This window comes from Bos mutus, chromosome 10, assembly GCF_027580195.1.
Source record: "Bos mutus isolate GX-2022 chromosome 10, NWIPB_WYAK_1.1, whole genome shotgun sequence".
NCBI lineage: Eukaryota > Metazoa > Chordata > Mammalia > Artiodactyla > Bovidae > Bos > Bos mutus.
The window spans coordinates 64,827,369-64,855,192 of NC_091626.1; the positions used below are offsets into that span (position 1 = coordinate 64,827,369).

Sequence of the window (27,824 nt, forward strand, 5' to 3'; positions counted from 1 at the left end):
ATAAATAAAATGGTGAATTAGATGTATTTTACTAGATTAGACAGTTTTCAGATATGTTGGAATCTTTCAGTTCAGTTCAGTTGCTCAGTCGTGTCCGACTCTTTGCAATCCCATGAATCGCAGCACGCCAGGCCTCCTTGTCCATCACCAACTCCCGGAGTTCACTCAAACTCACGTTCATAGACTCAGTGATGCCATCCAGCCGTCTCATCCTCTTTTTACCTCCTGCCCCCAATCCCTCCCAGCATCAGAGTCTTTTCCAGTGAGTCAACTCTTTGCATGAGGTGGCCAAAGTACTGGAGTTTCAGCTTCAGCAGAATTCCTTCCAAAGAACACCCAGGGCTGATCTCCTCTAGAATGGACTGGTTGGATCTCCTTGCAGTCCAAGGGACTCTCAAGAGTCTTCTCCAACACCACAGTTCAAAAGCATCAATTCTTCGGCACTCAGCTTTCTTCACAGTCCAACTCTCACATCCATACATGACTACTGGAAAAACCATAGCCTTGACTACACGGACCTTTGTTGGCAAAGTAATATGCTATCTAGGTTGGTCATAACTTTTCTTCCAAGGAGTAAGTGTCTTTTAATTTCATGGCTGTAATCACCATCTGCAGTGATTTTAGAGCCCCCCAAAATAAAGTCTCTCACTGTTTCTACTGTTCCCCCATCTATTTGCCATGAAGTGATGGGACCAGTTGCCATGATCTTCATTTCCTGAATGTTGAGCTTTAAGCCAACTTTTTAAACTCTCCTCTTTCACTTTCATCAAGAGACTTTTTAGTTCCTCTTCACTTTCTGCCATAAGGGTGATGTCATCTGCATATCTGAGGTTATTGATATTTCTCCCTGCAATCTTGATTCCAGCTTGGGCTTCTTCCAGCCCAGCGTTTCTCATGATGTGCTCTGCATATAAGTTAAATAAGCAGGGTGACAATATACAGCCTTGATGTACTCCTTTTCCTATTTGAAACCAGTCTGTTGTTCCATGTCCAGTTCTAACTGTTGCTTCCTGACCTGCATATAGGTTTCTCAAGAGGTAGGTCAGGTGCTCTGGTATTCCTATCTCTTTCAGAATTTTCCACAGTTTGTGGTGATCCACACAGTCAAAGGCTTTGGCATAGTCAATAAAGCAGAAATAGATGTTTTTCTGGAACTCTCTTGCTTTTTTGATGATCCACTAGATGTTGGCAATTTGATCTCTGGTTCCTCTGCCTTTTCTAAAACCAGCTTGAACATCAGGAAGTTCACGGTTCACATATTGCTGAAGCCTGGCTTGGAGAATTTTAAGCATTACTTTACTAGTGTGTGAGATGAGTCCAATTGTGTGGTAGTTTGAGCATTCTTTGGCATTGCCTTTCTTTAGGAAAGGAATGAAAACTGACCTTTTCCAGTCGTGTGGCCACTGCTGACTTTTCCAAATTTGCTGCCATATTGAGTACAGCACTTTCACAGCATCATCTTTCAGGATTTGAAATAGCTCAACTGGAATTCCATCACCTCCACTAGGTTTGTTCGTAGTGATGCTTTCTAAGGCCCACTTGACTTCACATTCCAGTATGTCTGGCTCTAGGTGAGTGATCACACCATCGTGATTATCTTGATCATGAAGATCTTTTTTGTACAGTTCTTCTGTGTATCCTTGCCACCTCCTCTTAACATCTTCTGCTTCTGTTAGGTCCATACCATTTCTGTCCTTTATCGAGCCCATCTTTGCGTGAAATGTTCCCTTGGTATCTCTAGTTTTCTTGAAGAGATCTCTAGTCTTTCCCATTCTGTTGTTTTCTTCTATTTCTTTGCATTGATGACTAAGGAAGGCTTTCTTATCTCTCCTTGCTATTCTTTGGAACTCTGCATTCAGATGCTTATATCTTTCCTTTTCTCCTTTGCTTTTTGCTTCTCTTCTTTTCACAGCTATTTGTAAGGCCTCCCCAGACAGCTATTTTGCTGTTATGCATTTCTTTTCCATGGGGATGGTCTTGATCCCTGTCTCCTGTACAATGTCACAAACCTCCGACCATAGTTCATCAGGCACTCTATCAGATCTAGTCCCTTAAATCTATTTCTCACTTCCACTGTATAATTATAAGGGATTTGATTTAGGTCATACCTGAATGGTCTAGTGGTTTTCCCTACTTTCTTATAAATTTATGTCTGAATTTGGCAATAAGGAGTTCATGATCTGAGCCACGATCAGCGCCCCATCTTGTTTTTCTGACTGTATAGAGCTTCTCCATCTTTGGCTGCAAAGAATATAATCAGTCTGATTTCGGTGTTGACATTCTGGTGATGTCCATGTGTAGAGTCTTCTCTTGTGTTGTTGGAAGAGGGTGTTTGCTATGACCAGTGCGTTCTCTTGGCACTGGAGAACGCACTGGAATTGGAATCTTTAAATATCTTTAAATAGATGTTTAAAACTTTTTTTAGTTTTGCTTTATGATATCTCATCTTGTTTCCTGGAAATATAAATGGAAAATGTACAGTAAATTTTTTAAAAGTCAGAAATTTTATAAAGATTTAAACAACCATTAGTTTGCCTTGTTAATGTTCTTGAAAGAAATCCCGAAGTAGGAGGTTTGGCCAAATAGGAGAAGTGTCAACTATTCCGATTAAGTGGTATGTTCCTGCTTTTCAGTATTTACTTCTATTTTAAAAACCTTAATATTTTTTATTTTTAGAAATAATCTGTAAATTTAGATATTGGAACCCTATCTTCACTATTTAAAAAGTTCAAATCTGAATTAGTAGAAGATGTTGATTTTGAGGTCACACCAAAATTTTATTAGTTTTAAATAATACATGCAGAAAACTAATAAAGGGTAAGTAGACATTTTCTGCCATTTAATAGGTAAAAACCACATGGAATGCTAGAGTATTCTGTCTCACTTAGATTCCAGTTTCTTAACACAGGATAAAATTGGAATGAAGATACTTGTTCAGTTCAGTCGCTCAGTTGTGTCCAACTCTGCAACACCCTGGACTGCAGCACGCCAGGATTCCCTGTGCATCACCAACTCCTGGAGCCTACTCAAATTCATGTCCATTGTGTTGGTTATGCCATCCAACCATCTCATCCTCTGTTGTCCCTTTCTCCTCCCGCTTTCAATCTTTCCCAGCATCAGGGTTTTTTCCAGTGAGTCAGTTCCTCACATCAGGTGGCCAAAGTATTGGAGTTTCACCTTCAGCATCAGTCCTTCCAATGAATATTCAGGACTGATGTCCTTTAGGATGCACTGGTTGGATCTCCTTGCAGTCCAAGGGACTCTCAAGAGTCTTCTCCAACACCACAGTTCAAAAGCATCAATTCTTCGGCACTCAGCATTCTTTATCGTTCCTACTCTCACTTCCATACGTTGACTACTGGAAAAACCATAGCTTTGACTAGATGGACCTCTGTTGGCAAAATAATGTCTCTGCTTTTTAGTATGCTGTCTAGGTTGGTCATAGCTTTTCTTCCAACGAGTAAGCGTCTTTTAGTTTCATGGCTGCAGTCACCACTGCAGTGATTTTGGAGCCCACAAAAATAAAGTCTCTCACTGTTTCCATTGTTTCCCCATCTATTTGCCATGAAGTGATGGGACTGGATGCCATGATCTTAGTTTTCTGAATGTTGAGTTTTAAGCCAACTTTTTAAACTCTCCTCTTTGACTTTCATGAAGAGGCTCTTTAGTTCTTCGCTTTCAGGCATAAGGGTGGTGTCATCTGCATATCTGAGATTATTGATATTCCTCCCAGCCATCTTGATTCCAGCTATGCTTCATCCAGCCCAGCATTTCTCATGATGTATTCTGCATAGAAGTTAAATGTTCAGGGTGACAATATATAGCCTTGACGTACTCCTTTCCTGATTTGGAACCAGTCTGTGTTGTTCTATGTCCAGTTCTGACTGTTGCTTCCTGACCTGCATACAGATTTCTCAGGAGGCAGGTCAAGTAGTCTGGTATTCCCATCTCTTTAAGAATTTTCCAGTTTATTGTGATCTACACAGTCAAAGGCTTTGGCATAGTCAATAAAGCAGAAGTAGATGTTTTTCTTGCATTCTCTTGCTTTTTCAATGATCCAACGGATGAGAATTTGGTGATCACTTAAAAGTGGGTAGGTATCAGTTCAGTTCAGTCGCTCAGTCATGTCCGACTCTTTGCGACCCCATGAATCGCAGCACCCAGGCCTCCCTGTCCATCACCAACTCCTGGAGTTCACTCAGACTCACGTCCATCAAGTCAGTGATTCCATTCAGCCATCTCATCCTCTGTCATCCCCTTTTCCTCCTGCCCCCAATCCCTCCCAGCATCAGAGTCTTTTCCAATGAGTCAACTCTTTGCCAAAGTACTAGAGTTTCAGCTTTAGCAGCATTCCTTCCAAAGAACACCCAGGGCTGATCTCCTTTAGAATGGACTGGTTGGATCTTCTTGCAGTCCAGGGGACTCTCAAGAGTCTTCTCCAACACCATAGCTCAAAAGCATCAATTCTTCGGCGCTCAGCTTTCTTCATAGTCCGACTCTCACATCCATACATGACCACTGGAAAAACCATAGCCTTGACTAGATGGACCTTTGTTGGCAAAGTAATATCTCTGCTTTTCAATATGCTATCTAGGTTGGTCATTACTTTTCTTGCTTTTTCAGTGATCCAATGGATGAGACTTTGGTGATCACTTAGAAGTGGGTAGATGTCAACTATACTTCAATTAAAAAGAAAAGTTAGTGGGTAGGGAATTCCCTGGTGGTCCAGTGATTAAAACTCTGTGCCTTCATTGCAGAGCACACTGATTCTATCCCTGGTCAGGAAACTAAGATCCCAGAAGCCAGATTACACAGCCAAAAACCATCAGAAACACATAGAGAGTTGGGATGGGGAGGGAGGTGGGAAGAAAGTTGAAGAGGAAGGGGATATACCTATACCTATGGCTGATTCATGTTGATATATGGCAGAAACCAAAACAATATTGTAAAGCAATTATCCTCCAATTAAAAATAAATAATTTGAAAAGAAACACATAGAAGTGAGTAGGTAGATATCCAAAGCATATAGTAACAAAGAGTGATTCTTTATTTTTCTTTCCTTTGTAATTCAGGGCTTCTTGATAAAATGAAGGATGGACTGGAATCTAGCCTGCTTGTTGAAATTACCCTGTATAAATAATAAAATTTAGTATATAATGGAAAAGTTTCAGGCAGATGGGTGAGAACTACTCTAATGAGAGGGCTCAGAGGGAGGAGGAAGGAGAGACAATTCTTTGTATCCATAAGTGGACAGGCAAAGCCTCCACATGGGCAGGTTTTTACGATACTCTTCAAGAATTGCTCCCTCTTGCTGCCTCTGTTGATAATGGGGAATGTGAGATTATTGTCTATTTTGGATTATCTTCACTGATCCCCTTCTCTTTGCAGACTCTTATGTTTAGGGTATATGTAACCATTCATGTGGTACGTGTTTTCTCACTTTTACAAGTAAAAGCTAAATTTTCTGTAAAGATTTTCGCTTAGATTTTGATTGTTTCAAGACTGTGTCCTTTTTGATTTATCTAGTTCTTTAAAATTGTTAACTGAAATATCAATTAATGTTTACATGAAGGGACTGTTGAAAAGAGTGTTTTCATGATTATAAATAAATTTGGTGTTTCATACTTAAATGTGTATATAAACCACATCAGTAATGTTTGATTTTTTTTGAAAAGTATTTTATGACATGGCAAAAATATTATTTTGTTTTGGCTTTCAGTTGAAAGTTGCTGTATAAAGGGGAAATATCTCTGATTCGTGTGAATTTTATTTATTTATCTAAGACCTCATTTCTAAGTTTTTCCTTCTTGATCCTTGTATGTTATTCTAAGACAACTAAGTTAGAGCTAGGGCTTTCATGGTGGCACAGTGGTAGAAGAATACACCTACAATGCAGGAAGGCTCAGGTTTTAAACCTGATGTTGTTTTGCAAAAGAATATTTCCAAACACTATCTAATAAAAATATCTTAAGGTGATATCTTAATGAGGAACATGTTTGTTTGTATCTTTCTTGTCTCCAACATATAATACTGCTATTGCATTTATTCTGTGTCAGATATTGTACTAAATGCACTCTATCCTCTTCCTCACAACTTTCACACCTGAGAGACTTGCAGTAACAGAAACTTCGGGACATAAGAATCTGTTACAAAAATGGCCAGCAACTGCAGCAGGGAATATTTAGGGAAGTGGAAGATAAGGAAGCCAAAATAGTAGATAAGGAATGAATTTAAATAGTAGGTAATGGATTCAGGTGTGATTCAGAAGAGTTAGGTTGCCCAAGGTTACATTGCCAGTGAATGGCTGAGTCCAGACTTAAATCCAGGTGTGTTAATCCAGACCTTGAGATCTTGTACATTATATTACATTTACATAATATAAATGTACTCATTTATGAACTCCGGAGAAGGCAATGGCAACCCACTCCAGTACTCTTGGCTGGAGAATCCCACAGTGGAGGAGCCTGGTGGGCTGCAGTCCATGGGGTCGCTACAGTCTGACACGACTGAGCGACTTCACTTTCACTTTTCCCTTTCATGCATTGGAGAAGGAAATGGCAACCCACTCCAGTGTTCTTGCCTGGAGAATCCCAGGGATGGGGAAGCCTGGTGGGCAGCCGTCTATGGGGTCGCAGAGTCGGACATGACTGAAGCAACTTAACAGCAGCATACTCCTTTTACTGAAATAAAACACTATTTCTGTGCAAAATGAAGTTTGATAGTGACAGTGTCATTCTAAGCAGCCCATAATGACCATAAAATTCCCATATATAATAAATATTTTATTTTAATATAGCTTTTTCTAATTAACCCAAATAGATTTTGGTAGACAAATTGGAAAAATATAAATAAAAAGAAGAGAACCAAATTACTTAAAATTTTACTTATGTATATTTCTTGAGACTTTTTTTTTGCATATGTACTTACATAATATCTTTTTCACTTAATGTGTCGTGAGCATGTTTTCATAGCTAAACATGTTATAACTGTGTTGTAATATCTATGATTTTACCATAAGTCGTTTGACCATTCTTTCATCAATAAATAGTACTGTAGAGAATATTGTCTGTGCATATCTCAAGAAAGTAAATATTGAAGTGAAATTATGAGTTTTAGGACTTCATGCATTTTTATGGCTTCTGACTTTGTAGAAAGAAACTGCAAATGTACGTTCTCATTAAAGTATTAAGAATATCTAATTCCTCATTTTTGATACTTGTTGTGAAGGTTTCCTTCCTTCTTCCTATACATAGAAACACAAAATGTAACATGTTGACCAAGTTATTATCATTTTGTTTTTCAGGAGATGATTTTTCTTTGATTCAGCAAGAGATATTTATGGTTAAAGAATGTAAACACTGCAACATTGTTGCCTACTTTGGGAGCTATCTCAGGTGAAAAACACAAAACGTCTAATCTCTCTGTGTTTCATACTTCTTTGCCCCATATCCCCTCCCTTTTATGTAAATGCTGTTTTGTATTTAAATTTTTAAAATTGCTTGTCTAAAGTTCTAAAATTTCTCAGATCTTCTTATTGGCTTCTCTGTTATATTAATAATGACAGGTTCATTTATGCATTTTTACCTTATCTGGCAGCCTTAATGAAATACTATGAACGGTTACAAGTAAGTGTTTTAGCTTGTAATACTGATCACATTCTAAACTATTTAAGGTGGGAACAGAGCTAAAATTAATATGCTTTTCTGTATCCTGAAGAAAAATGTCAGGACAATTTCCTGTTGTAATCTATCCTAAACCTTGCTATGCTGAAGAGTGACAATCTTCAAAGTATGTCAGTGGTTGAGAATTACTAGCTAATATAATTTTCTTTCTCTTTCATATTAGTCGGGAAAAACTGTGGATTTGTATGGAATATTGTGGTGGCGGATCACTTCAAGATATTTACCATGGTACTGTTAATTTCTCTCTACGTTTTAAAACTTTTACTTTAATGATTTTTATTTTATGTTTCTAGTCAACAAGAGATACTAACATGTAGATTTACTGTTTTACATTCTGGAGTTTTACATTCTTTTATGCAATACTCTGGAGTATTGCATAAAAGAAATCTAAATTTTATATTTTTTTGGTATTCAGTTAAACTGCTGGAGCCTGATGAAGAAATCCAAGAGTACTTGAAGAATCTAGATTTTACTTTTCAGATGTAGTCTCTAGGAAATCTTAAGTAGTATATAGGGAAGTATTTTATCTACAAACAAAACGGCCTAAACTTCCTTGTAAATTAAAATTGAAATGCAAAAGGTGACTCTCACATAAAGCAAATTATCTGTTTACCTCTTAATGATAACGTGCTGACTGGGAAAACAACTTAATTATTGCTATAATATTTTGTATTAAAATATATAATTTTAAGAATTTGGAATATTTTATTTGTTGTTTAGTTGCAAGTCTTGTCTGACTGTCTTGTGACCCTGTGGACTATAGCCCTCCAGGCTCTTCTGCCCATGGAATTTCCCAGACAAGAATACTGGAGTGGGTTGCCATTTCATTATGTTAATTTAGTCAACTTTCCGAATTGAATTGAATTTTCCTTTACATTATTATACTATAATGACTGTTCTCTTTTATTTTACCCCTGTTGTTGATTTTTTAAAAATTATTGGTAGGAAACGGCTCTGTGTCACTCAGTTTAAAATTCTTTTCTGTGATTTTATGAAGAATTATGATCTTTTATGTGAAGACTTTTTATCTAATATTTATAATTTTTATCTACATTTTCACAGAATGAGAACTCAGGATTATGGATTAATAAAACTATGCAGCAGACCTTTTTTTTTTTTACTACTTCCCCTTTTAAGCTGAAATAATGGTTTTGAGACATTAATTTTATTTCTTTGTGAAATTGCTGCTTTCCATTATTAAACCTGCTATTTATTGAATTAAATTGAATCTAAAAAGTATTCATCCCTGTAAATAATATATTAGATAGCATAGTAATCAAGAACAACTATACCTATAATAACTTTTAATGAAATTGTTTCCCTTCTTTTACTACTATTTCATCAAGTTACTAAGAGTCAAAATTTTATGTTCCTAAAAGTAGGTATAGATTACCAGTGATTAAAATATGTTGTAAAATATTTTAAATAAAGATTGCATAAAAGTATCTGATTTTGACCTCACTATCAGCAAATGCCACCCCCGACTTCAAATATTTTCTCATGGTATTGGAAGGCATTATTTCCAAAGCATCTAGTTAGGTACTTGCAGAAGGATTTTATATTTCATTAGGGAAAGATCTGGTTGTCACAAGTGACCTGATTACTTTTTGGATTCTTAGGTAAGGTATTGGATCAAGGTCCTTGTTTTGATGGATATAGTAAAGAATAATGCTAAGGGAATAACATCGTGACTTTTTTTAAAAAAGTATGCCTTTTCAACAATCGATTTCTCTTTATGGTCCTATAACATGTATGAAAGTGTGAAAGTGTTAGTTGTTCAGTCATGTCTGACTCTTTGCAACCCCATGAACTGTAACCCACCAGGCTCCTTCTGTATCCGTGGAATTCTCTAGGCAAGAATACTAGAGTGGGTTGCCATTCCCTTCATCAGAGGATCTTCCCACCCCAGGGATCGAACCCAGGTCTCCTGCATTGCAGGCACATTCTTTACTGTCTGAGCCACCAGGAAAGCCCTTAACATGTGTATATAACTGTAATTATATATGTTTTTCTCATTTGGGGGCTTTATTTATTTATTTATCTTTAGTTGTTCAGGATTGAGATCATGTCCATTGCTTTGTATAGAACATCTTGTGATATCTGGTACTGTGCTTTGCTCATAACAGGGGCTAATTAGTTTCACTGACCAAAGTCGTTATGAAGCAAATCTTCCATTTTTAAATTGCATTGAAAATTTTTCTACTTTACTTTTTTTTGTTTCCTGATTCTAAGAATAATATATGCTCATGATAAGCCACCCAGTGATATATATATAGAGAGAGAGAGAGAGAGAGAAGTTTTATAATTGCTTGTCATTGTTAAAGTGTTTTTAGTCTGTTGTGTTCAAATGTATAATGATGTGATCTCTTTTTTAATTTCTAGTTACTGGACCGTTATCAGAACTGCAAATAGCCTATGTATGCAGAGAAACTTTACAGGTACTATATTTGCTTATGTAGATAGAAATGCAGTTCTAGTTTCACAGTTGAAAACAGTAAAATGGTGATCTGCCCAAAAGAGAAAGAGTAAACCAAATTTTTCTGTTAACCTCTCATACTGTAATTCTGTAAGCCTCGTTATTTCTTTTGTGAATGAGTCCTGGAAATTCATTTAAGCGAATAGTAGTATACACAGGGGTGTTGTTTGGTGTTCTGCTTTGTAGTGCTTGTCCCTCAATTGCTGCAAAGCTAAGGAAAGTCATAGGTATGAATTGGTTTTCATGAATGAATCATCAGACCTCTCAATTATAACAAGTCCAAGCTTTCCCTTCGAGTTTTATGGCCACAAAAGGAATCTTTTTGCATAAGACATGAGGTCTTTTACCATTTCTCCCAAAATGAGAGTAAAGTTTCATGGCAGTAACCCAGAATGTTATCTGGAAACGTTTGATCTATGTGATATTAATAGATATTATTAATATCAGAATCCCTTTTTATAAGCTCAGTAAACATTGTATTAAGTAGAGATTTCTTTCCTTCTTTATTTCAGATCCTGTGAGAGCTTTTAGTATGTTAAAATAGGTTATGAGTCTTCAGTAGGTATACAGAGTATACAGTTTTTCTTCCAGTTTATTTTTTTAGTTCCTTGAAAGATTACTCATTGAAAAAATTAGCAGCTAATTTTGTTCAAATGCTTTAAGGCATCTAAGTTAGGAAGCAGGATGAAGTAGTAGTGGTTGTGTTATTTATTTTTTCAGTTCACAACTGATACTTATTAATTGATGCTTCTGTCTCTACATTTCCTGGATTGTGTAGTTTGTTTAGGAGAGAAATTGATATTCTATATGTTATCCTTCCATATTTTAGAAATTGGGAATTTAACCTAAATTAAGGGAAAGCTCTAGTCATTTCTGAAAGAGTTGGTTTCCACATGCTTTAAAATTTTATTGTTAGATATATAAAAGTAAATTTATATATATAAATAATTTACATATATTTCTATAACAGTCACATTAAAAATCTGCTTTTTTGTATTCACATAAAACACTAATCATGCACTCATAGCAGAGAATTGTTGACAGATTACTGTTGTTAATATTTTAATTTCCAAAGTTCCTTGCTTCTTTAAGTAATGGACAGAGTACTAAATGGAAGTAGAAAGCAAAACAGAAATTTGCATTTCCGTTCTGGCCCTGGTATATGACCATTATCTCGTCTGTGGTTTTAGTTCCCTAAGTATAAAATGAGGCTGTGGAAGGGATGATTTCCAAGATACTAGTTTGAATTTTAAAACTGTGTTATGCTGACAAAATTCCTCATCTAGTGTCTGTTGACAGGTGACTGGATAAAAAGGCATGGTTTAGGTAATCCAACAATATATAAAAAGATAATACATCATATACAAGTAGGGTTTATCATAGAAGGCAGTGTTGATGTAACATTCAAAATCATTTCAAGTAAGTGATTACATTAGCAAACAAAAAGAAGCAAAACCATGGGATCATCTAAATAGACACAGAAAAAGCATTAACTAAATCCAGTGCTCATTTCTGATAAAAATTCTTAGCATACTTCAAATAGAAAGAAACTAACTCAGCCTGATAAAGAGCACCTGTGAAAAACCTACAACTAAATCATACTTAATGGTAAAGACTAGGTGCTTTCCCACCAATGTCAGTCAAACAAGGCAAAGATGTCTGCTCTCACCACTTCTTTTTAACAGATTCTAGACGTTTGCACAGGACAAAAAGCAAAAGCAGTGAAATAAAAGGCACCTGGACTAGAAAGTAAGAATTCAAGCTGTCTGTATTCACAGACTGCATAACTACATCTTTGTAGAAAATGGAATAGAGTCTACAAAGTAGCTAGTGGAACTAATGAGTGTGAATAGGGAGGTTGCAGGGTTCAAGATTAATATACAGAATCAGTTGGGTTTCCATAGATTAGCAACAATACAATTTATAATAACTAAAATATGACGTTCTTTGGAATATATGTAACAAAGAGGCATAAACACCTGTATACTAAAAACTATAAAATGACTTAGAGAAGTTAAAGAAGACCTACATAAACTGAGAACTTTACCTTCTGTAGTATTCTTGTATTCATGGGTCAGAACATTTCAATGCAATTAAGATACCATTTCTTCCCAAACTGACTGTAGATTCAATGCAATTGCAATCAAAATCAAAGGAGGCTTTTTTTTTTCCCTCTAGAAATTGATGAGCTGATTCTAAAATTCCTACAGAAACACAAAGGACCTGGAATAGTCAAAACAACTGTGGAAAAGAACAAAAAAATTTGAGGACCAACAGTAGCAATTTCAAGACCTATAAAACTACACTAAATGAAACATAGTAGTAAGCACTGGCATAAGAGTAGATTATGCCAAAAGATTATAGAAATCTAGAAAAACTAGAAATAATTCCACACATATATGGCTATTTTTTGACAAAGGTGAAGCTGCTGCTGCTGCTAAGGCACTTCAGTCATGTCCGACTCTGTGCGACCCCATAGACGGCAGCCCACCAGGCTCCCCCGTCCCTGGGACTCTCCAGGCAAGAACACTGGAGTGGGTTGCCATTTCCTTTTCCAGTGCATGAAAGTGTGAAGTGAAAGTGAAGTCGCTCAGTCATGTCCAACTCTTCGCGACCCCATGGACTGCAGCCTACCAGGCTCCTCCGTCCATGGGATTTTCCAGGCAAGAGTACTGGAGTGGGGTGCCATTGCCTTCCCCGACAAAGGTGAAGAGACAATTCAAAAGAGAAGGGATAGGTTTTCCAGTAAATGGTTATGGAATAATTGAACTGTGCTTAGTCACTCAGTCATGTCTGCCTCTTTGTGCCCCTACAGACTGTAGCCTACCAGGCTCTTCTGTCTGACCTTGGGGATTCTGCAGGCAAGAATACTGGAGTGGTTGCCATGCCCTCCTCCAGGGGATCTTTCCAACCCAGGGATCAAACCCAAGTCAAACACATGAACTTTGAACCACATTTTGTGACATATATAAAAATTAACCCTAATCACTTAGGTCTAAATATAAAATCTCAAACTAGAACTTATAGAAGAAAACATAGAAGAAAATTTTGCAATCTTGAGTTAATAAAAGCCTTTCAGACATAAAAATCATGATCCATAAAAGAAAAATTTGACAAATTTGACTTTGTTAAAATTTAAAACTTCTGCTTTTCAAGACGTACTATTAAGAGAATAAAAAGACAAAAAAGGTATTTGCAAAGTATAAATCTGATAAAGGGCTTGTCTCTAGAGTATATAAAGAACTCAAAACTAAATAAATAATAGGAAAAGCACAAATTAAACAAATGGACAAAAGATTTGAACAGATGTTTCACCGAAAGCTGTATAGATGGCAAATAAGGATATGAGAAATATGCTCGATATCATTAGTTATTAGAAAAATATGCATTAAAACCACAATGAGATACCACTACACACCAGTTAGAATGGCTAAAATTAAAAAGACTGACCCTCATAAAGTTGGTGAGTATGTGAGTTAATTGGAACTCTCATACACAGCTAGTTTCAATGCAAAATTGTACAGCTGCTTTGGAAAACCATTTGGCAGTTGCCTAGAAATTTAAACTTGTACCACCATATGACCCAGTCATATCTAAGTTATTTACCCAAGAGGGAAGAATCATACAAATACTTGACATAAATCTTTAGAGTGGGTTTCTATATAATAACCAAAATCTGGAAACAACTCATAACCCAAATATCTATCAACAGGTGAATAAATAAATTCTGTAATAACTGTATGGTGGAATGGTCAGTAATAAAAAAATGAAATATTGATAACACACTAACAAGGAATGTCAAATTAATATTGTGAATTAAAGAAGATAAAAGAATATTCTGTATGATTCCATTTATATAAAACTCTAGAAACTTTTAAAATTATCTATAGCGACAGTGTATCAGTGTTTATATATGAGAGGAACTTTTGGGAGTGATGAATATGTTCATTATCTTGATTGTGGTGATGATGTTACAGTAAACTATTTCTTGTTTTTATCAGAAAATGAATTCAAAAATCTTAAAATTGAGTAAACATTGATTAGTAAAAAGAAACACATCTAGGTTTTTTCCCCTCAAAAAAAGGACATTCTGGTTTTTCTTATTCAATAAAAATTTAAGTAGAAATTTAGGTGTGAAGTTTGCAGTTTTGCTAATATATACTTTTTTTTTTTAAACTTCAGGGTCTTGCCTATTTGCATACTAAAGGCAAAATGCATAGAGATATCAAAGTAAGTCTGTTTAACTTAATTTAAACTCAGTATGTTTAAGACTCACAGTCACAGGGAACAGATTTGTGGTTTGGGGGGAGGAAGGACTGGAAGTTTGGGATTCACAGGTGTAAACTCTTACATATACGGTGGATAAACAATAGGTCCTACTATATAGTACAGTGAATTGTTGATAAACCATAATGGAAAAGAATATTTTTTAAAATGTCTGTATGTGTATTATTCAGTCACTTTGCTGTATAGCAGAGATTGGTACAACATTGTAAATCGACTACTTCAATAAAACATAATAATAATAAATAAACTCTTTAAATTGATAATTTTATTGAAAGGAATTTTATGATACTAATTTAATAGCATTTGTATTTTTGCTTTAGGGTGCAAATATTTTATTGACAGATCATGGTGATGTAAAATTAGGTATGTTATTTCAAATTCCTAAAAATTATTTTCCAGAAAAACTGAAATACTAACCTAGTTGTGTTAGAATAAAAGGAATCCAGAGGTTTGTTTTTTTCCCAATTTAAGTTACTTGTGATGAAAAGTTTTTTAATAACTTTGTTCTTAATAAAGTATGTTTTCATTCTAATAAAGGGCCAATAAGTTATTTTCTTACAATGATTATGTTTTGAACTAAACAGGAAGGGATTTAGGTATTCAATTTATATTTATATTCAATTTATATACATTTCTGTAAGTATTGCTATCTGAATTATTAAAATGATGTCTCTGAGGATGAAATTTAGAAATGTTCGTGATTTTATTGAAAACTAAAATTTTCTGTTCTGTTTTTACCCCACCAGCTGACTTTGGTGTAGCTGCAAAAATAACAGCTACTATTGCAAAGAGAAAATCTTTCATTGGCACTCCTTATTGGTAAGATATTATTATGATTGAGTTTTGTCCATTTCATCTCTTTAAGATTAGTGAACAACATTGATGCTTAGTAATACAATTTGTACTTGACTGAAGCCTGGAGACATTCAGGTTCCTTGACACTATCATAGATCTGATGGATTACAGAACTTTGATACTCATTTTCCTTGTCCAGCATTTCCTGTGTTAAAGTGCCAATAATTCTTCCTGTCCCTGAGATGCTGTGTTTGGAGATCTCATAGGTGGGAGATTTTCAAAAGAAAATTGTGTTATAATCTTGTGTCATTTTATTACCCTTTTTTTTGATATTGCATCTGTTTTAATCTAGGATTTCATTTGCGTGTTGTTAAAATTTATCATGCATCCTATCCTACCATTAGTTTTTACCAGCCCTCCTGCTTCTACTACATCCTTCCAATTACTGACAAAATAATCTTTCTAAAACACTGCTTTCATTATATCCTTATACACACTTAGGTTGAGAGACACTGTGTCATATGTTTCTGTACCTAAGTGCACATAAAAGTGATCTCTACCTTGTGAATATTCAGTATAAATATAAATTAATTTAAAAATAATAAACACTCAAAACTCCTGAGTAATATCATCTATGCTTTATAACTTTAGATGCCATTTTCATATACCACTGACTGGTGGCTCAGATGGTAAAGAATCTGCCTGCAATGCAGGAGACCTGGGTTCAGTCCTTGGGTTGTGAAGATTCCCTGGAGGTGGTCATGGCAACCCACTCCAGTCTTCTTGCCTGGAGAAACCCCATGGATGGAGGAGCCTGGCAGGCTACTGTCCATGAGGTCACAAAGAGTTGTACATGACTGAGCGATTAAGTACACACAGCAACTCCCAAACAGATAACTCCAACTCAGCTACTCAGTTGACCCTCAGTCCTGTATATTTTCAACAGTTGTCTGGTGATAGCACTACTTCAGTATCCACAGGTATTTTATACTCAGTCTCTTCAGTCAGCCCCTTGATTCTATCCTCCCTGCCACTGCCTTTGAAAAGTCCTTTTTTTTTCCCCTCGTATTTTTCAGATAGTCTTCTAATTCATCTGCCTGATTCTGATTTCACTTCCTCTCACACCATCCTTCATGTTGCCATGAGTTTTATATCATAATTAAATTTTCCATTTTCACAGTAAAGTCGAATCTTTCTCATATAATCAGTAGACCATTCATTATCTAGCCTCTGTCTCTGAGGTTTATTTTCCAAATACTTTCTAGACCCTCTCAAACTGATGAATGACTTTTTTTTTTTTCATATTTTGTCCACCACAGACTGATACTTTTATAAAATAAATTTAAAATAAATTGCTAAAAAAAATGACCATTTATCTGGATAAGAATACTTAGTTTCAGTTTCTGTACTTATCGGAGGCGGATAGCAAACTGCCTATGGCCCTGTATCTACCTATAGATCATACATTGAGTAGCACCATCCTGTCTCCTCTCTGTGTTCCGTGCTGGCCTGTTTCCCTGCATTCGTACTTGTTTCCTCTAACAAAATTGTCCAGGTTCCTCAACCCCCCTCAACTCCCTGCTAATTTATTCTGTGAGTCTCACCTCCTTTGAGGAACTTTCTCTGACCTTCACAGAGATTTAGGTGGTCTTTTTGTTTTCCCATGCTATAAAACAGTATTCACAAGATTTTGAGAACCAAAGTTTTAGAAGCATGTGTATGTGTGTATATGTGGTCTTTATTAAGTTTTTTTCTGTTAATAGTAAAGTTTCTTCTTTTCTAGTAAATGCCTCTAAGCCTCTTTCCCTCCAAGAAGTCTAGTGAATATAACAAAAGAACAAATTTCATATAATTTTTTAAAAACAAAAATGTTATATTTATTGATTCCTTCTAGGATGGCCCCTGAAGTTGCAGCAGTGGAAAAGAATGGTGGCTACAACCAACTCTGTGATATCTGGGCAGTAGGAATAACAGCAATTGAACTTGGAGAACTTCAACCACCTATGTTTGATCTTCATCCCATGAGGTGTTCTCAGTATTTACAATTATGCAGTTAGTAGTAAGGTCTTCAGGGAGAGTGAAGTACGAACAACTTGGGTATTCCAAGCTCATTTCAAAGTATATTGAAATAATAAAAGTATTCTGAGAGACTTAGGAATAATCTCGTCTAAAACCTGTTGCTCTTTCTAACACAGCATAGAGTCTGTCTGAAACTTTTCTTTAAAACAGATTTCCTTTAATAAACATACTAGGATATAGCAGTTATCATTTTAAAAGTTTTAAGTCTTTTTTTTACTCTTCCATTGATTAAAAACATTTCTTTTTTTGTCCTAAGTAGAACTATAAACAAATGATAGAATGCAGATGAGGTTTTAATTTCTGTTCTCATTTGATTTTGTTTCTTTATACTTTGTCTAGGAATGATGAAGAGGTAGATGCTTACTAAATCATTTATATTTTAGAGTATATTATCTTAGAAAAAATATTTGAGAGACTGTGAAGGGGTTTTTAATATTTTGAAGGAGAAGATAAATTGGGCCAAAATTTAAATTTTTAATGTAAATAGTAAAGGTTAAAAAGAAAATCAGCAGAATAGGGGAAAGTATTCTCCCAACATATAATATTAATTATTGATATTTATTACATAGGTAACTCATTCAAAGACTCTAAGAGCAAAAGATAAATTGTTTATGAGCAAGTATCAGATACTAGAGAAACATGGAAAACTATTTAACCTCACAAGTACCTAAAGATAAATAAGTTAGTTCAGGGTGGGGAACACATGTACACCCATGGCTGATTCATGTGACTGTATGGCAAAAACCACCACATTATTGTAAAGTAATTAGCCTCCAATTAAAAAACTAATAACAACAACACCAAAAAAAAGATATATAAGTTAAAAGATACCTGCTTTTAGCTGGAATGCTGATAAGTACAGACCTTTAGGAAAATAATTTGGATGTTATTTGTTATGAACAGTACAAATGTTGCATTGATTCTATACTTGTGAAAATTATACTTAGGAAATAATTCAGGAAAAGTCTAAGAATCTGCTTCAGGCTTGCAGGGGGGAAATCTCAATGTGCAGTCATAAGGGCAGCTAATACATATATATAAACCAAAGCAGCATGGAAAATTGATTATCAGGAAAAAAAGCAGAACATAATGTTACCTATTATAATAATTTAGTAATTGGTTAATATTTAGATAAAGACTGAAAAGAAAAGCAGAAGATTTAAAATAATGTCTTAGGGTGAGAGGAATATAGACTTTTTTCTCTTCAATTTTCTTTTATATATGAATCATTTGATTTTTAAAAAGAAAAGATCTTTGGTATTTAATAAAAAAGACTAAGAAGTTTGCTTGAAAACATTGGAGTTTTGTAGGAAATACTGAAATAAAACTTCCTTTTAAAATCCTTCAGTCTTCTACCCCCACAGTCCATTAAAAAGATTGGTCAAAGGTTAATTCGTGGAGAAGGAAGGTCCTCTTGTAGGTTGATTTCTGTTTCATTCAAAAGGGGAAACAGATAAAGAAGTGGATATGATTTGCCTATTCTCCCAAAATAATTGTAGAGGCTAAACATACAACCTAATGTTAGAGTAGTATATCATCTCCGTGTGTTAACACAATGATACACAATTATATAGACTTATGCTTAAGATATAATACTAGTTATATATGTAACAGTATGACAGAAAAAAACCTTCTCAAATGTTTAGTTGCTTTGCCTTGTGAATAAGAGCTTATTGGAAATTTAAATATCTTCTCTAGAGCCAGGAGAAATTTTCCGTAAGGTATCCAAAATATAAAACATTAATTTCCATATTCCATATCAGTTAAATCTTGAGTACCTACATATGTAATAATCTTGCATAAATTCATTGCAGAATTGATTCTGATTATTGTATGTAATAATAAAAGTGTTTTGTATTGCTCTTTAACTGAAATTTTTATTCCAGGGCCCTCTTCTTAATGTCAAAAAGTAATTTTCAACCTCCAAAACTAAAAGACAAAACAAAATGGTGAGTTATAGATATGTAGATTTATAGAATTTTATGGCTGAAAGAGACAGAGGTTTAATTCCCTTATTTTAAAGATGCTAAAGCTGAAGCTCAGAGCATTAAACAGTTTCCCTAAAGTTACATATCTAATTTACTTGGCAGAGCTATAACAAGGATCTAGGTTTATTTCCTGGTCAGTATTCCATTATAATGTACTGCTTTGGCAGCTTGAATAGGAGATGTAATGGGGAAATGATTTCAAATGAGTACAGTAAGATTTTGGAGATTCATTTTGCCTGTATTCCTTTACTTCCAGTAATTTCATGTTGACTTTCATGAGAAGTAATAGGACACAGTTTCCCAGATACAGTGACACTTAAAATCAATCATCATTGGCTTTTCTCTACCTATTTTCCCTAACATTAAAACGGTTATTACTCATTTGCATCCTAATGTTTTCTCATACAAAGTAAAACAACTTGCCAATTCTTATAGTCCATAAGGATGTCTTCAATTAGATGATAAACACTGAAAATTATTTTTCTGGTAATGTCTTCCCATACATTTAATAAGAGAAACTTATTGTACAAATTAAAGTTTCCAAATTCTTAAATTTAGTGATTCTTTATCTATTATACATGGATCTCTTGGGAAATCTCGGGAGATATATGAGCCCCTGGAATTATTTATGTGTATTCATTTTCTTCTGGAGGGACAATCCATATTTTATTTCAGATTCTAAAAGGCCTGTCCCCAAAACAAGTTCTAAACTACTTTTTTAATGCTTCATTGGCCTGCCTGTGCATAGTATTATTTAGGAGCCAGGCCATTCTGGGGATAGTACCAGGAATGAAAGGCAAATCACACTGTAGAAGTTAAGGAGTTTATATCCTGCTGCTAGCTGTATTCCTTTGTATTGACACTGTTTTGTTTTGTTTTCTCTTGTTCCTTGTAAGCCTAAGTTCCTAAGCAACTAGAACTGGAGGACTTTATGGCAGGAATGACTGAATATTCATTCAAGGATGAATGACTGTTAGCTAAAATAGCTACATTCATAGTGAGATTCCAAAACAGTTATTACCATTGAAGTACCTTTGCCAGTCTTAGGTACTTTCTCACTCCATGATATGAGGACCACAAACTACCAATGTTATGTAGGGATTTGATTTCCCTAAAGAGAACTGCTTTGTCATTACTGTCATTGGTAATGACTAAGGTTATTCTTTTTGGTTCTTGCCCAGTCTTTGCTCCTGTGAAATCTTGGCAATGGTACAATACCTCTCTTTGTCAGTAATTCATAATCAAAATGCAGTTCCTTTAATTAAGTAATTAATTTTTTATTAGTTCATTTTTTGTCCATGCCACACAACTTGCAGGATCTTAGTTCCCCCACCAGGGACCAAACCAAGGCCCATGGCAATGAAAGTGCCAAGTCCTAGCCACTGTACTGTACTGGCAGGGAATTCCCAGATTCCTATATATCTTCTTTTCCCCATTTCATCAGTATAGGTGGCAGGAAAACTCTGGGTTACTAAGATCACTCCCTCTTCTTTTCCCTTGTTCCTAAGAAATTCAGTGACTTTTTAAAGGTATAAACAGTCTGTTTAATTACCCACCCTACCTTGATGCCACCTAACAATTTGCGTGTAGCAAAACATTTATATATCATATAAATTAAGCAGTGAGAAAAGGTCATTTTGATTCCTAAGTGGTTATAACACAAGGTTATTAACCTTATAGATGACACACCTACCCATTTCTAGCTTTTAGTGTACATTTTAGAGGTTATATATATTAGTATTCTGTTCACTAATTGTATTTTACTTAACAGCTGAACCTGATATATTTTCCAAGGAAATACTCTGTTTTGGGTTTAGTTTTTTTATTTACATAGAGCTAAGAGGCCTAAGAAAAAAATCATATGTTTTAGTCTTTCTAACTGCTTGTAAGTTAATTTTATTTAGTAACACAAAAGAACTAATATTAGTGAAATATATTTGTACATGTCTCTTTTTATTTGAAGGTCATCAACATTCCATAATTTTGTCAAAATAGCACTAACCAAAAACCCCAAAAAAAGACCAACCGCTGAAAGACTTCTGACTGTAAGTCATTGAATTTATAGAAGTATTTTCTATAGTCATGCATTAGTTAGGCATATCACTAGAACAACAGCATTTAGGTTTTTAATATAAACGTCTTTTAATATAAACGTGTGTATTATAAGCTTTGTGAGACATATAGTCTGTTGTGTCACCTCAGTTTTGCCACGGTAGCACAAAAGCAGCCGTAGCCAAGCAGCCAAGAAGGGTATGGCTTTAATACCCAATAAAATTTTATTCACAGAAGGAGGCGGTGCACCAGATTTTGCTCATGGTCTGTAGTTTGCCCACCCCTGCCTTGGAGAATGGAGAAGGCAATGGCACCCCACTCCAGTACTCTTGCCTGGAGAAACCCATGGACAGAGGAGCCTGTTGGGCTGCAGTCCATGGGGTCACTGAGGATCGGACACGACTGAGCAACTTCACTTTCACTTTTCACTTTCCTGCGTTGGAGAAGGAAATGGCAACCCACTCCAGTGTTCTTGCCTGGAGAATCCCAGAGACGGGGGAGCCTGGTGGGCTGCCGTCTATGGGGTCACACAGAGTCAGACACGACTGAAGTGACACAGCAGCAGTAGCAGCAGCCTTGGAGAAAAGTCTTTAAAATTTTGCTTTCATCTAAAACTAATTGATTTTCTCTGTTTTGGTTTCTTATGTAAATTTATAGAATGCTCCTGTGTATGCGTTTATAAAATACTTTTATATTAGGAAAAGTTGATTATAACAATCTAAGAAAACTTTGTTTAAATGTTATAAAAATTATGTCTTTCTATACTAACAATTTTATTGAATTAAATATATGTAAGCATAGACTATACATGTTTTTTTCTTATTGTGATATGGACTGTACCACAATATTTATTTGCATGTGCATAATGACATGTGTAATAAATGTCATTGTTATAGCCAAGGTTGTAATTTGGCAGCCTAATATAGATTAGTTAACTTTACATAGAGAAATTATTCATATTATAAACTTACCTCACAATAATTCTTTAGCATTATAATATTTAATTATGGATTCTGATTAATATTTTTATAATACATTCTCTATTAGCACTGGTAGGCTTCCATATGCTTATCTCTGATAGTTACTAAATGGAAAAGAACAAATAACAGTTTCTATAAGCCATAGATATAAATGCATACTCATGAAGTTTTGTTTTATTTTTATTTAGCATACATTTGTAGGGCAGCCAGGTCTCTCTAGGGCCCTGGCAGTTGAACTGTTGGACAAAGTGAATAATCCAGACAACCACACACATTACACCGAAGGAGACGATGATGACTTTGAGGTAAAGAATGTTTGCAATCTAATAATTGAAAATAAATGTTTAATGTGGCCTTAGAGTTTGTTTTTTAATTCACTCTTTTAAGTTAGTTAAAATAGATTTAGTGACAGATCAATTAGCAATGAAGACTTTACTTGTCCTGCATATAATTACCAATTGATAACTTCTCTTAATCCTAGTTCTGGGAAGGAACTAAGATTATGATTCTTCCTTGCACGATATCATTTTATTTACTTAGTTGGTTTGCTTAAGGTTATTAAGCGGTAGGTACAATTAGAATCAGATCTGTGCCTTTATCTTCCCAGAAATCCACAAGTGTTTTCTCTTCTCTTTAGACCTCAGCTTCTGTAGTGAGAGTTTGATCTTCTCTAAAGAAAAAGGACATCTATTTCCATGTAAATACAGGTTCTAGGAGTATTGCTTTGGACTAAGAGAATGAAAATTTAGCCAGAGCACTTGTACCATATTATTTTTCACTAAAGAGACTCCTTAGAAAGCCATGTGGTCATTTTTTTAGTTTCTCTGTTTACAGATGATTGGTGGTAGTTTAGTCGCTCAGTCATTTCTGACTTTTGCAACCCCATGAACTGTAGCCCACCAGGTTCCTCTGTCCATGGGACTTTTCAGGCAAGAATACTGGAGTGGGTTGCCATTTCCTTCTCCAATACAGATCATTAACAGGATACAAATAATTTTTTTAAATTAAGCTGAAGTTCCCATAGAAGATGTTTTCCAATAAGTATTAAAAATTATTATTTCTTATATAATTACATATTCATAACTATGCTTTCTTCTCTGAAAATATTGTAGAATTATTTGAATATATTATATTTAACAACACAAGTTCTAAATCAGGAATGAGGGACTTCCTGCCCATTGTCAGGTTTATGCCTCTCTATATATAATACAAATGTATTTATTTACCAGTATCTTTTTGTCCTTTTATATTCTGTTTTATTTCTGTCTCTTCATTCTTTCTTATGCTTTTATTTCCCTTTATACCTCTATCTTCAATTCTGGTAAGACTATAGAACTAAGCTTTATATGTTGTTACTTACTGAAGGAAATCTTCTACTTCATGAACTTAAGTTTTAAATTATTAAGTATCGTGATAACTACTAACAGTCATTGGGTAGTCTTTATGCACCAAGTATTAGGCTAAATAATTTCCATGTTAACTCATCTAATACTCAGAACAGTCCTTTGCAATAAGTACTATTACTATTCCCATTTTACAAATAAGAAAAGAAGAAAGAATACAAGTAATTTCATTTCCCCAAGATCATATGCCTAGCAAGTAGTGGAACCAGGATTTGGATTCAGGCAAACCAACTTTAGAACCTACTCTTAGTTAATATACCGTCACTTTTATATATGTACTTTTTATATAAATAGAAATAGTCATTAAACAGTCCTTACCAACTAGTCATTTTCTAGTATATAACATAATCTTGTCATGTAGTAAGGTACCCTGTAAATATTTTATTGAATGTTAAATGAACAATTGAAAATATTAAATAACCCAGTCATAAAGATATTTTAAAATTTAAACCATCATTCGCAGACTTGTAATAATTAATGAATTTAATCTCTTAAAAATCAAAATTGTTTTGCTTAAATATAGCATATTACTTGATTCCTCAATTAATGTTTTACTGGTTATGAAAACAACCAAACTCCACTTTCATTCCCCACGATATTTTGCCAGGTTTTCTAAATCTACTCTTACTTTGGAACTGTAATGATATCACCATGCTGTTTAGTCCTTGAAATGCAAAACCTTGCTCCAGGCAATTGAAGAAACAACAGTGGATGACATTGACATAATCCCTGTCTTCAAAGAGCTTACAGAATGGTTTCCATGGAAATTTAGAAATTACCAGCAAACAGTTGATAAGTGTAATAACTGTTATGGAATGGAAATACAGGGTGATATGCAGGCATATTTTTGAGACAGGAAAGGACTCATTGAGGAAGCAGTGTGTAAGCTGAAAACCTGAAGGATTAAATACAGAGATAGTAATTAAGAGACTGATCAGAAGTGTTCTGAACAGAAGGAATAATAGCATGTTTGAAAGCCTTGATAAGAGACATGGTATGCTTTAGGAACTAAAGAAAAGTTAGTCTGTTAGAGCAGAGAAAAAGGAAGAAATTTGGTGGGAGATGAGATTATAAACTAGATATTTCAAGTAAAAGTAAATGAGAGCTTTAATCTAAGGGCAATAGAAGCCATTAAAGGGTAAGGGAGTGATATAATCAGATATGCGTTTTTGTTTTTGTTTTTGTTTTTTTAAGATCTCTGACTTTAGATTGATGGTTTCATTCCTCAGGTCCTCATAAGAGACTTTTGAAGTTATCCAGGATAGAGATACTGATATTTTATAGTAGGGTGGTAGGGCAAGGATGGAAAAAAATGAAGTAATTCAAGAATTATATGAGAGACTGGTGACCAAATGTAGACTTGAGGGTGGAGCCTGATAAAAGGATTACTCCCAAATTTTTACTTGAACAGCTGAATAGATATAAAAGTGCCACTTGTTGAGATTGAAATACTAGAGTAAGATCAAATTTGGGAAGAAAGGTGAGTTCAGTTTTATATATGGTAATTTTTATATTGCACAGATTTCCAAGTGGGAGGAAGGCCTAGGACAGCTTCCTGAGATTTCTCCCTTAAATTAAAAAATCTAGTATCCTAAGAGAAATGGCAAAGGAATAATAAAGAGCATTAAGAGACAGAAGGAAAGTTTCAGAAAGAATACTGCCTAGAAGTTACATTAAAGAAATCTTTGGAATTAGGTGTGTTTGACTACTTTAAAAGGATAATTTAAAAATACTAGAGGTGAAGCCAGATTGGAGTGGTTTGAAAGATAAATTTATTTATGAAATTTAGTTGTGAAAGAGGAGAGTAAGATAGAACAGTAGATAAAAGAAAATGAGTTGATGGTGGATTTGTCTGTCTTCTCAGTTCAGTTCAGTTGCTCAGTCATGTCCGACACTTTGCAACAGCATGGACTGCAGCACGCCAGGCCTCCCTGTCCATTACCAACTCCTGGAGTTCACTCAAACTCATGTCCATTGAGTCGGTGATGCCATCCAACCATCTCATCCTCTGTCATCCCCTTCTCCTCCCACTTTCAATCTTTCCCAGCATCAGGGTCTTTTCAAACGAGTCATTTCTTCACATCAGGTGGCCAAAGGATTGGTGTTTCAGCTTCAACCTCAGTTCTTCCAGTGAATATTCAGGGCTGATTTCTTTTAGGATGGACTGGTTGGATCTCCTTGCAGTCCAAGGGACTCTTCTCCAATACCAGGTATTGGAGTTAGGTATTCTTCTCCAGTACCACAGTCCAAAAGCATCAATTCTTTGGTGCTCAGCTTTCTTTATAGTCCAACTCTCACATCGATACATGACCACTGGAAAAACTGTACCCTTGACTAGACGGAACTTTGTTGACAATGTCTCTGCTTTTTATTATGCTATCTAGGTTGGTCATAACTTTCCTTCCAAGCAGTGAGCATCTTTTCATTTCGTGACTGCAGTTACCATCTGCAGTGATTTTGGAGCCCCAAAAAATTAAGTCTGACACTGTTTCCACTGTTTCTCCATCTATTTGCCATGAAGTGATGGGAGCAGATGCCATGATCTTAGTTTTCTGAATGTTGAGCTTTAAGCCAACATTTCCACTCTCCTCTTTCACTTTCATCAAGAGGCTCTTTAGTTCTTCCTCACTTTTTGCCATAAGAGTGGTGTCATCTGTATATCTGAGGTTATTGATATTTCTCCTACCTGTCTTCTACCTCGCTGTTTTTTGGCTATTGATTGATTGTTTTTTATGTGGGGCTAAAAAAGTTTAAACAGCATCTTTATGAAAAGGATCCAATGGTTAGAGATAGAAGAATCTAGAGAAGCAAGATGAATAGGCACAGTCCCTGAAAAGGAAGGAGAAAGTGAGATCTCGATTATAATGAAGGACTTAATCTTGAAGAAACACTTCTTGAAAGGCTTTCTTGGGAAGTGTTGTCTAGAGAGTGGAGTAGAAAGACCTTGAGCTTACCTCCTCCCATCCTTGAGCTCCCCTTCTCCAGTGGGCACACCAATTGCAAGTATCTATGATAATGGCCTGAAGACGAGCATAAAAGATTTTCTACAACTGAAGATACGAAAAATGAACCACAGTGAGATGGGTAGGAGAGGCAGAGACATAATATAGTCAAGACCCACCTCCCTCGATAGGCAGCCCACAAACAGGAGGATAATTACATTTGCAGAATTCTCCCCGAGGAGTGAAGCATCCAAAACCTATATTGGGCTCCCCATCTGGAGTGTCCTGCACAGGGAAGATGGGCCCCTTAAAAATCTGGCTTTGAAGGTCATCCTTCAAAGGACTTGTGTGCAGGAGAACTAGAGGACTGTAGGAAACAGACTCTGCTCTTATAGGGCGTGTGTAAAATCTCAGATGCACAGAGTCAGTAATTTGAAAGGAACCCACCTGCAGATCTTGGAGAACCTCTTGGAGTAGCAGGAGACAACTAGTAGTCCCCCTGAAGATACAGATGCTGGTGACAGCTGAATGTAGGAGTTTTTTCTACCACTAGGACACTGATGCTGACAGGCATCATTGTGGAGCCCTCCCTCTACCCTACTAGTGCTGGAGGCTTACCCAGCCACTGGCAGACTGGCGCCAACCCCCAGCTTCCCTGTCTCCATAGCTAGCCACCCTTGAACCTGGCCCTGCCATCAGTAGTGTAGCATAAGCTCTGGGACCCTGCCCCAGGAAGGTCATAGCAGCTGACTGGGCCAGGGGCCAGGCCTACCTACCAGCACGCCCAGTGGTCAGCCTTGCCACAATAGAAGGGCCCAAACAGGCCATATACAGGGCATGCTTAGAGTATAGAGCACTGCTGTCCAGAGGGGTGTGCTGCTGGGTTGCATAAGATAACACTTACATAATGCCACTCCTCCCAAATTCAAGAAACATAGCCAATCTACTTAATACTTAGAAATAAACACAGAGAACTAGGCAAATAGAAACAGAGGACTATGGTCCAAACAAAGGAACAAGACAACCTCAGGAGAAGAATTAAACAAAGAAAAGATACACAATCTGCCTGGTAAAGAGTTTCAGGTAATAATCATAAAGATACTCAATGAATGTAAGAGAGAGATGGAAGAACATAGTAAG

General features: G+C 35.6%; 1 protein-coding gene and 1 long non-coding RNA gene across 4 annotated transcripts in view; one reads left to right on the forward strand and one right to left on the reverse strand.

Moving 5' to 3' along the window:
* Window positions 1-27,824, forward strand: part of MAP4K5 (mitogen-activated protein kinase kinase kinase kinase 5) — a 126,700-nt gene that overhangs the window by 46,025 nt on the left and 52,851 nt on the right. For all 3 annotated transcript variants that reach the window (XM_070378097.1, XM_070378099.1, XM_070378098.1), the window contains exons 4-13: window positions 7,304-7,394; window positions 7,846-7,910; window positions 10,065-10,120; window positions 14,341-14,388; window positions 14,766-14,808; window positions 15,192-15,264; window positions 17,135-17,266; window positions 19,206-19,268; window positions 21,271-21,352; window positions 22,528-22,644. In XM_070378097.1, coding sequence (XP_070234198.1) covers window positions 7,304-7,394; window positions 7,846-7,910; window positions 10,065-10,120; window positions 14,341-14,388; window positions 14,766-14,808; window positions 15,192-15,264; window positions 17,135-17,266; window positions 19,206-19,268; window positions 21,271-21,352; window positions 22,528-22,644 — 770 coding nt within the window. The remainder of the gene's footprint in view (window positions 1-7,303; window positions 7,395-7,845; window positions 7,911-10,064; window positions 10,121-14,340; window positions 14,389-14,765; window positions 14,809-15,191; window positions 15,265-17,134; window positions 17,267-19,205; window positions 19,269-21,270; window positions 21,353-22,527; window positions 22,645-27,824) is intronic.
* Window positions 25,594-27,643, reverse strand: LOC138989407 (uncharacterized). Its single transcript, XR_011465680.1, has 3 exons — window positions 27,132-27,643; window positions 26,697-26,792; window positions 25,594-26,571 (listed from the first exon to the last, which is right to left on the reverse strand). It is a non-coding gene; the product is annotated as an uncharacterized lncRNA (long non-coding RNA).